Source organism: Lactuca sativa, chromosome 6, assembly GCF_002870075.4.
Source record: "Lactuca sativa cultivar Salinas chromosome 6, Lsat_Salinas_v11, whole genome shotgun sequence".
In the NCBI taxonomy this organism is placed as follows: Eukaryota; Viridiplantae; Streptophyta; class Magnoliopsida; order Asterales; family Asteraceae; genus Lactuca; species Lactuca sativa.
In genome coordinates, this window is record NC_056628.2 from 160,191,924 (window position 1) to 160,203,750 (window position 11,827).

At 35.4% G+C, this 11,827-nt stretch overlaps 1 protein-coding gene across 1 annotated transcript; it reads right to left on the reverse strand.

Annotated features, from left to right (window-relative positions):
• Positions 1-374: 374 nt before the first annotated feature.
• On the reverse strand, positions 375-2,237 carry LOC111904499 (probable (S)-N-methylcoclaurine 3'-hydroxylase isozyme 2). Its single transcript, XM_023900256.2, has 2 exons — positions 1,239-2,237; positions 375-1,151 (listed from the first exon to the last, which is right to left on the reverse strand). Exons 1-2 carry the CDS (start codon positions 2,235-2,237, stop codon positions 531-533), a joined length of 1,620 nt encoding a protein of 539 aa, XP_023756024.1. The 3' UTR covers positions 375-530.
• Between the last annotated feature and the right edge of the window lie 9,590 nt (positions 2,238-11,827).

Sequence of the window (11,827 nt, forward strand, 5' to 3'; positions counted from 1 at the left end):
TCCCAACTTTGGAAGACGGTTTTTTCCTAAAATCATTTTGGTGTCATGATTTTCTTTATCGGCTTTTTGTTCGGTAATATGTTTGGTTTTCTTCAAGGCTTGTTTCATCGGATCTGTTATGTTAGCTGCGCGTCTTCAAAAGGGTTTTTCAATCCGTCCATGATACCATGTAAAATTTGTTTTTTCTTGATTTATACATAAGTAATTAAATACAGCGGGTTAAAAAAAATGACCCAGTAATATTGCATAAACTCACTATTTGGAAGGGTTCAATTTAGTTCTAAGATATATATGACCAAAAATACACGAGAGAATAATATTTGGTTTCTTTCACATTCTTTCCAAAGTTGATTTGTCATCTGATGAACCGAAAATGATGTGCAAGAAATTACAGAATTCACAAAAATATTATTACCACACAGAATTACAAGAAATGAGGAGATGGGAAGGTAACTGATTTCACATATCTGAACACCCACGTAACCTTTTTATACTAACAGTAGTACCCTCTATTGAGAGATAATCCTCTATCAAAAAGAGTAGAGGCTTGCATCAGATAACCTTTGAGAGGGTATGGCTATAAGTGGTTTCCTTTTCTTAGTCACAAGTCCAAACTCATCAGAAAGCTCAAACTCTTCATCTTCTGGTAAGTTCCAATCAAATGAGTGCAACAGCGATGCTAATATATATACCAACATCTTCTCCCCAAGTGAGATTCCTGGGCATATTCTTCTCCCTGATCCAAATGGTAAAAACTTGGAATTCTTTCCATGGTAATCCCATTTGTCGATCAAGAATCTCTCAGGCTTGAACTCCAATGGATTGGTCCAGTTCTTGGGATCCCGATGGATTGCCCAAACATTCATATAGACGATAGTACCCTTTGGAATGGTGTATCCGCCAACTGTGCAGGATTCATCTGGGCATCTCTGGACTAACAGAGGAACCGGAGGGTGTAGCCTGAATGTCTCCTTGATGACTGCATCCAAATATGTTAATTTGGGCAGATGAGATTCTTGGACAACATTCATGCCAATAACCTCCGTTAATTCATCCTGTACTTTTTTCATTACGCCTGGATTCTTCAAAATCTCTGCCATCACCCATTCAACCATTGTAGATGTTGTGTCTGTAGCCGCGAGCACTATGTCCTATTATAACAGTGCCCTTTATTAGTTGTCTAGGGGAATAATGAGTGCAGCTAGTTAATTAAAGAAAACATATAAAGAGAGACTTACCATTAGTAGGGCCTTTATTTTAATGATGTCTAATGATATTGCAGCATCTTTCTGCTCTTTAAGCTCGAGTAATACTTGAACGAAATCCTTCCTTTGACCTTCCTCAGCTTCTGCCTCATTTTTTCGGGAGTTGGCTTCCATTCTTCCTTGGATAATGCTCTCAAATATCCGATCGACGTATTCCCAAAGCTTCTGCATTTCTCGCTGCCTTCCTTGTAGATCGAACCGTGATAGCATAGGTAGAAAATCAGAGATGTTTGAAGCTGTCGATAACTGCACAATTTTGAACTCAACTTCTCGGAAGCCATCTCCAATTGAGCTAGAATCGTTCCCATCACCAGTTGATTTGCTAGAACCCCATAACATGCTTGTCACAACGTTAACCTGAGTGTTAAAAGCAATTTCATTAATATCGATCTTTGTCCCGAGTTTACTGTCAACTTCTTTCACCAGTCTTCTGACTTCATATGTTCGGAAACTCTGACAGCCTTTTAGATTTTTATGGCTGAGAAGTTGGTTTGCTAAAATCTTGCGCATGTTACGCCAGTGTGTGTCGCTGTTGGACCATGCAATATCGTTCCCACCATAACTCATGGTTAGCGCTGCTAATGGAGGACTGCGGTTTGCCATGATATGGTCCAGGTCACGAGTCACGATCTTTACGAGCTCCATGGAGTTCACCACAACATGAAGCTTGCTTCCGAGCCTGAGACTGAAGATGGAGCCATAACGGTGAGCCGTCTTAGCGAAACTTTCATGCAAGTTGGAGCCGAGAAACGGGAGATACCCTACAACTGGTAAGCCGTAGGGACCGGGTGGTAAGAGTTGTATGTGCTTTCTGTAATACGATATCCATTTGTACCACAGAAGTAGTAGTGTCGGAACTGAAATGGTGAGAAGTGTGCGGGCGAGCTTGTCTAGCTCATTGTCAACTTCCCACCACCATAACAACAAGGTGTTCATCGTGAGAAAAATCTTGTATCCAATTTCTGGTATCATTTATGCTACAAATGATATGCAACTTATGAGGAAGCCTGCTAGTTATATAGCAGGCATGGTTAATTTTGGACCATGGACATTCGGCAACCACATGCCAACGCATGAGTTATGTGGTTGTGCTTCGGCTAACCCTAATATTTTATGAAGTCTGTTAAAATAAATAACTAACATGTCTTTTGTCAAGGGTAACATAGAAACATTTATTTAGTTTGTATTGTTAACTTGGTATGTTTGTTGGTTTAATTAGGGTTGAATCTGGTGCGGTTATTGACAAAAGTCTCACCACTAATCATAAATACGGTTAATCCATTTTCAAAACTTCTTGGCGTCGTTATTTTGGTGGTGCTGTTAGATAGTTATTTTTGCGGTGCAATTTTGTTTTTTTAGTTTCGGTTATTGACCGCATAGATTTTGTGTCGTTATTTTGTGATATTTTTAACCGCAGTTTAGAGTTGAAACAGTTTTAAGAGTTCAAACATATTATTTGTATTTATATAAAATAAACCATAAGATATAAGACAATTAACTTATATCAGAAGCTACTAATATCATAAAAATGTCAAGTCATTGGTAATTAACAATAAATATCTTAAAATTGTTAAATTTCATCACTTTCCAAAGTTAAACATAACAAAAAACAAACAATTTTGTTTTCTATAGTTTTATCATTTTTTTATTTATGAAACTTATCTTATTTTTTAATATTTAAAATATTAATAATTAATAAAAAAAATTGTATATAATATATATGGTGTTGTGCGGTCTTTTTTGCGGTTTTTGAAAATAGAAAACGTCACCATCGGTTTTTACTAGGGTTGCGATTTATGCGATTTTTACAGTTAATTTTTGTTTCGGTGCGTTATTTGCTCACCCATAGGTTTAAGTATTGGTGATTTATGTTATATATATATATATATATATATATATATATATATATATATATATATATATATATATATATATATATATATATATGTGTGTGTGTGTGTGTGTGTGTGTGTGTGTGTGTGTGTGTTTTGGGAGAGTGGGAGAAGTTGTATATGGAGATAAAGTATGGACTAGGATGATGTATTTCAAGGAAAAGCATAAACGGTCAAGTGGTGCATTCCAGTGGACTGCGTCTCAATTAATGGAAAGATAAAATTGAAAGTGTGGGTTGTTTAACCCGCTATTAATTTAGGGTTTAGCCATGATATTTAGTATGACTAGGGTTCACTACCAGAAACAAAGGCTATTGGCGGCAGGCTTCGCTGTTAAAGGCTTGGTATGTCGCCGCTTAAGCGATTTGCGGCGGCCTGTCGTCGTTCTTACCTCACTGCAAATGCTTCATATGTCACCACTACTACTTACCGTCGCCGCTAATGCATAGAATCGTTGCAAAAAAACATGTCGCCACTAATACCTACACGTTGCTGCTAATTAAAGTTTCTGTTTTTTTGTCTATCATTAAAATTTTAAAAAACAATATAAAATGCATAAAAACTGCTATGAAACTTTATTATGCAAAAAAATAGTTCAAAACGTTAACCACACTTAATACTATTTCCGTTCCAAAATATCAAAACGTTGTGCATCATATCCAAAATACTAACCCAAAGAAAATATATATATTTCATAAATTCTAAAAAAGTAGCTACTTGTCCTCATCACTACTCCCCTCGTTTCCTTTGTTTTCATTTCGTGACGGCAACGATCGTAACTAGTCTTCTAATGTCGCACTACATATCAGGTCTTTTTAGAATTGTTTGTAGCATTTCCAACTACAAAGAAAACAAAATATATTACCAACATATCATAATAGCATTGTACTTTCCAAAATTACTAAACTACAAAATACCACCATATTAAACTATAACCAACATATCATTACAACATTCTACTTTCCAAATACACTTAAAGATACATCATACACAATATTGCATATACATTATAAAACTAGGTGTAAGACCCATGTATTTCATGAGTTTATTTTAAAGAAAAAAAATATGAAATTTTAAACATTTGAGAATTTTTAATTTATAAGAAAAAAATAGAAAAATATTGAATTATTAAAATTAAATTGTTTGTTTTTCTTTTAAATTAAACAAATAATTTAGATAAATAAATAAAGGAAACTAATGAAACTTAAATTTAGAAAAATTGAAATTAGAAGAAAGTCGATTAATGAAATTGATATGCATTTATTATTACATTTATTATAATTATTTCATTTAAATATTATTTGGAAAAAGTTAATTGAAAATAACCACAAAATGACATGTGGCCAAATCAATGAGAATGTGACATGTGGCAAAAAGTTCTTTATTTATTAGAGAGGATTGTAAATTTTTTTCATTATAACATTGTAGTTTTCAAAAATTACCAAACTACAAAATACCGACATATCAAACTATAACCAACATATTATTATAGCATTCTACATTATAAATACACTTAAACATACATCATACACAATATTGCATATATATTATAACATTGTACTTTTTATTTTATTTTTCAATTATAGAATTGTACTTTCCAAAAATTACCAAACTACAAAGTACCAATACATCAAATTATAGCATCCTAGCTTTTTTTCGTTTTTCCATTATATCATTATACTTTTCAAATACACTTAAACTAACAATTACTTGTGATTGTTGTGGTGGTTGTGTCGGTGATTGTTCCTGATCATACATAAACACAACTGTAGAAGTTTTACACCTAATGTCTCGATATGGCCTCGTCGAACATCCAATATTCTTTCAAAACAATTTTGTATATCCTTTGTTGTTAGACTACTCGCTTCAGAAGAAGCTTGAGTTTGTTGACTGATCTCATCGAGTTAAGCATTCTATATTTTCGAAAAATGATAAACATCATAAAAATTAGATTAGTAAATACCTTTTGACGATATAAACACTTATTGAAAATACAAAATAACCACTTATGTATTGTTGCTCGACTGTGGGACTACTAAATACCCCTTGAAGATCGATATTCACCTTACGATATGCTTCGATTCGAGTCATGTCCTATTTAACATTAAAAATTAGATTAATTAGAATTTAAATACACAATTGAATATATAATAACTTACTTCTTTGAAACAAACATTGATATACGAGCACAATTCCCCTCTGTTTAGTATTTATTGGTATGCACATGCTTCTTTGTTTGACGCCGAACACTTTGAAAATTCTTGCGTTTGAAAATGTTCGACGACTTGCGCCAAATTTTCACGTGACATACCCTTCGGGGTGGGAGGGGGTTGGTTAATGCACTTGGGATATTCGTAAGCCCCCCGACATTTTGAAAATAAGTATGCGCTTTACTTTTCCGGCCTCTTAAATTTTTTTTGTAAAGTCGCATGAACGCTCCACAACAGTTGAGCATGCTCAGGATCCAAGTTAACCTTATCCAAATCAAACTTATTCTACAAATACAAAAAAGTTAGTTAATTAAATACATATCACAATTAAACTTAAAATATTATCCAAGTTACCTTTAGATGCACGATTGTGGCTATGAGAACCCCTTCTCTAAACTTTACAATATTATTACTCCAAACATGCTACATGCATATTCATAATATAATTTACAAAAGTCTTGATACAAACCAACTATTAAGATTTTTGCAAAGTTTTATATATTAGATAACTTCCCAGTAATTTATACATTAAGTACAAAAGTAATAATATTATCTATTCTACATCTTACAACAATACATGACTGTACTAGATGCTTATCACATGCAATAGTTAAACACTGAGAGAAATAAGCGGGTGACGCTTAATGAGTTCAATAACAGTTACGATATAACAGCCATGTCATATATATATATATATATATATATATATATATATATATATATATATATATATATATATATATATATATATATATATATATATATATATATATATATATATATATATATATATGACAGGAGAAAAGAAGGATAAAGAACAACAAAGGCATATGTGTATCATATGACAAGCTTTCCATATCAACCAATGATTTGATTCAAAGATTTACAATCAACGAGATACAACAATTTCAACATGATATGCATCAATAAGACTTCAGGACAAGTGGCACAGAAAATGAATAGTTTCTGATTATCATTTTGCTAGAATATACAGTCTTTCAGCCCTACCTAGCCTGATGCCAATACCAAAAGTGATACGAGTCATGCTCTACATGGCCAAAGGCACAAAGTCAATACCAGAAGTGATACGAGACATGCTCTACATGGTCAAAGGCATAAATCCAATACCAGAATAATACGAGACATGCTCTACATGGGCAAAGGCTCAAAGCCAATACCAAAAGTTATACGAGACATGCTCTACATGATCAATTATATAAAACCAGGATAACACAGGAAAACACATTGAACATATAACATATAGCATACAATTGTCCCTATATTGAACTCACCGTGAAATAACCAAATGATATAATGGTAATTTGGGCAGCACTTCGTTTTTAAAAATGACTTTGCTTGAAGAAATTGAGAGTTTTTATTGAAAACCGAGCTTTGTGCTGGCAGAGTTTCGACTGAAAATATTATTTTTTCGGGTTTTCGGGTGCTCTGGGCTTGCTTTGGGTGGAAGGTTAGTTCCCTAGGCTTGAGGGGGAGGGGGGTGTTAGGATAGTTTGAGAGAGAATAAAGGCTGAAATAGTGTGAAATTTTTAAACAAAAACCAGAAGACCTCGCTTTCTATTTATAAAGGCCTAAGCCTCGCATTACGCTGGGCATAACTCCTCGGTACGCTGGGCATACCTCGTACGCAGGTACTCTGCGCGTAGATTGATATGTGGCATGTGCTCGGTTCCCGGGTCTCGAACATGTCAATGGTGTATGATGTGTGTCCTCCGTCCGAAGAAAGAGGAAACGTGGCCAACTCCGGACCTAGCTTCCGAGTACGCGGGGCGTACTGCTTTGGATAAGCCTCGAAGTTTGTGTCTGAAACTTCAAAAATTCATATACTTCGCATACGGGCTCCGATTTTGACATTTTTTTATATTCACGCATTGGTGAGATTATACTCGACAACTTTTGTTTAGACTTTGTCAGCTAATTTCGAATTCATTTTTAATATTATAATTTTTAACAAACCAGGACATGAAAAGTCTGTTAAAAATTCATAACTTCTTCATCTACCGTCCGTTTTCATTTGTATTTTTACCGTTGTACTACTATTGACGAGACCTTTGATTCTCGTTTATGTTGTTTTGGCTAAAAATCACTCGATCTTTATTTCGAGTTTCGGGTTGTATACTACTATGCCGAATCTTAGAAAAATCATAACTTCCTCATATGAAGTCAGATTTGGACGTTCTTTTTATGAAAATTCTCGGTTTAACGAATACTACGACTTTTATTTAGGTCACAAAGGCTAAAAAGTAGTTTATCGTAAACTCACTTCTTACGTCATATGGCGTCATGTCGGTTCTGTCGTGAAACTTCAATAGTCATAACTTCTTCGTTATAACTCGGATTTCAGTGAGGTTTTCACCTAAACGTTTCTAAAGAGATAATTTACAAGTTTCAATAACATTAGTTTTACTTGTTTCTAACTTAAATTTGACATTTTAATTAATTTCAATATTTGACTTTTGATTGGAATCTCATAAGACTTCCCATCACTTTCCGAATGATTCTAAACATAGTTTTACTTCAAATCTCATAAAACTATCTTGTTAGAACTCAACGCTCAAAATCATATATTATATAATAATATTCACTTTTAAGCTGTCAAGTTTACAAAACACGATAATTATACATGGTTAATAACGTGTATGTTATAAATACCTCCTCCTTTTTAGAATTTTGTCCCCGAAATTAAAACGATTTAAACAAATGGGGATATTTCGCTCTTATCTCATTCTTATTTTCCCATGTATAACTTGGGCCTCGATGGTGTTTCCACTTAACAAGTACCAACTCCACTTCTTTATTATGTTGATTAGCCATTCTTTCGTTTATGATCTCTTCAGGCTCTTCTACATATCTTAACTTATTATCCAGTTTCACCTCGGATAACGGAACCGTTTCATCATATATGCTCAAACATTTACGCAGAAAACTCACATGAAACACATCATGAATACCTGCCAAATCTTCAGGCAATTCTAAGCGGTCTGCTTGTTTACCAATTCTATGGATGATTTTGAAAAGACCAAAAAATCTAGGACTTAGTTTTCATTTCTTCCCAAATCGCATAATGCCTTTCCACGGCGATACCTTCAACATTACGAAATCACCCACCTGGAATTATATTGGTCGGCTCCTCTTTTCTGCATAGGACTTATGTCGATCCTGGGCCGCTTTCATTCTTTCTCGTACAATTTGAATCTTATCAGTGGTGTCTTCAATCATTTCAGAGCCTCCAAGGATTTTCTATCCTACATCATGCCAACATAATGGAGTACATCATTTACGACCATATACTGCTTTATATGATGGCATTTTGATTGAAGTGTGGTAACTATTATTATATGAAAATTCGAAAAGAGGTAAGTACTTATCCCACTTACCACCGAACTCCAAGACGCATGCACGAAGCATATCTTCTACTGTTTGGATTGTTCTCTCCGTCTGACCATTTGTGTGGAGATGATAAGCTGTACTGAGAGCAACTCAAAATCCCAATTCACGTTGCATACTCGCCCAAAAATGAGAAGTGAGGCGAGTACACGATCGAAAATAATATTTAGTGGCACACCATGTCTCGCAATAATTTCATCCAGGTATACTTGTGCGTATTTCTCCATTGGAGCTGTTTCACGCATGGCAAGAAAATGTGCACTCTTAGTTAGTCGGTTTGACAATTACCCAAATGCTATCATTCTGTCTCGCAGCCTTTGGCAATTTGGTAATAAAATCCATGGACAACTCCTCCTATTTCCACATGGGGACATTAATACCTTTTGGACTCCTGTATGGCTTTTGGTGTTCCTCTTTGACTCATAAGCAAACAAAGCATTCCTACATGTATCTTCTAATGTCTCTCTTTAATCCAGGCCACCAATAATCAGCCTGTACATCATAGTACATTTTACTTGTACCACGATGTATTGACGGTTTAGACTTATGTGGGCTTCATCTAAAATCTTTTTTCTTAATCCAACAATCTATGGAATCCATAGCCGATTCTTAAATACTTTCAATCCGCATGGATCATCAAGTAAAATATTAGCATAATGTACCATCCCTTCCATCTTCACATTTTCTGGCTTTAAGGCCTCTACTAGCCATTTTCTAGTTCATCAAGACTAGTGAACTTTACTATATTGTGACTAATAACATAAAATACGCTATTATGATAAACCTTCCTTCTAAGTGCATCGACAACTACATTGGCCTTTCCATGATGATACAAGATTTCACAGTCATAGTCTTTGATCAGCTCCATGGCTCGTTGTTGTCTCATATTTAAAGTTTGCTGACTGAATATATACTTAAGATTGCGGTTGGTAAACTATTGGCATTTTGTACCAAAAAGATAATGCCTCCAGAGTTTTAGGGAAAATACTACTGCAGTGAGTTCGAGGTCATGGGTGGGATAATTCTTTTCATACTCTTTTAGTTGTCTTAAGGCATAGGTTATTACTGTACCACGCTACATCAACACACAACCGAGTCCCAAACTTGAAGCATCGCTATACACGGAAAAATCATTATCACCTTCTGGGAGTGATAAGATCAAAGCATCTTTCAAAAGTCCTTTAATGTTGCGAAATCTTTTTCTTGGCATTCACTCCATTCGAACTTTACTTCCTTTCATGTAAGACTTGTGAGAGGTACAACTATACGTGAAAAATCTTTAATGAATCTTCGGTAATACCCCACGAGACCTAAGAAACTGCGAATTTCAGAAGCATTATGGGGCGCTTCCCAATTATGAATGCCTTCAATTTTGGTAGGATCTACTGATATACCATCACCAGAAATCACATGGCCGAGAAATTGAATTTGACAAATCCAAAATTCACATTTTGAGAATTTAGCATATAGTTTCTCCTTTCCAAGAAGTTCTAATATTTCACGAATATGAATGGCATGATCAGCTTCAGACTTGGAATAGATTACAATATCATCAATGAATACGATGACAGATTTATTGAGCATTGGACGACATACCCGATTCATCATATCCATGAATATAGCAGGAGCATTTGTCAAACTAAATGCCATGACAAGGAATTCGAAATGCCCATACCGAGTACGAAAAGCAGTCTTCAGTTGTAACATCCGTAGATCCGGGCTAGTCAATTTAGAGATAATAGGGGTCGAAAATGACTTTTCGACAAAAGATTATTTAGAATAAATAATCATAACCAAGTTGTAGAATATGTCTCAAGGGTTCCGTACGTATAAAGGACGCCGAAATCCGAGTTATAACGAACAAGTTATGACTCGTCGAAGTTTTACGGCAAAATGGCACGGCATCGGGAAGCGTAAATAATGAATTTATGATAGAGTGAGTTTTAGCCTTAGCAATCTAAATGAAAGTCGTAGAAAACGTTAAACTGAGAGCGTCCATAAAAAGAACGCCCAAATCTGACTTCATATGAGGAAGTTATGAATTTTCGAAGTTTCAGATTAGCAGTATACAGCCCGGAATTCGAATAATAGATCGAGCGGTTTTTAGCCGACACGACCCAAACGAGAATTGAATATCTCGTTAAGAGTAGCATAACAAGAAAAAGATGGGCGAAAACGGATGTCGGATGAAGAAGTTATGAGAATTTAACGGACCAATCCTGTCCCGGTCTGTTAATAATGTAACTTTTAAAAATAAAGTCAAAATTAGCAGACGGACTCTAAACAAAAGTTGTAGAGTACGTTCCCGCCTTCGTGTGGATATAAAGAACGTCAAAAATGGAGCTCGTATGCGAAAGATACGAATTTTTAAAGTTTGTAGTCGAAATTGCGAAGTCTGATAAGAACCTGATGACGTGGCAACATCTGGTCCGTCCGATGTTGGTTCAGGAGTCGCTTTGGATCACGCCACGTTGCCCTCGCATATGCCTCACGTCCGAAGAAGTTACGCCCCGCGTAGCTCCAGTCTGATCCATCCGATTGTGCGAGACATCTGGCTTCGGCTGGCATTCTTATCTGAGGATTACACCCCGCGTAGCCAAGTATTACGCCCAACGTAGTCCGAGGCCTCGCAGGCTATAAAAGGGGGCGAGGGTCTCTGGATTTTTCACACCATTTCTCATTCTCTCTCTAAAATCTTTCTCTCTAAGGCTCCAAACCACTCCTAAACCTTAGATAAAACCCCTAGCACCCTAAGGAAGCCTCGAGGCTCCCGGAGTCCCGAGAAAAAGGGTCTTTCGGTTTCGGAAACGCTGCTCCGAGCAAAGCCCAATTTTCTTTAAAATCCGCTGTAAATGAGCTACGCTTACGCAATTTTTAATATAATTTTCAAATAATTATAGTAATGTTATTAGGTCCTTAAAATAATTATTTGGGCTATTATTATGACTTATATTGAGTGTTATTTAACGCTTATATAATAGTAATAATAGTCAAACTATTAATTTGTCGCGGTTATCGTTAGAATAAACCCTAGTGGTATTGATACTAGGTTTTA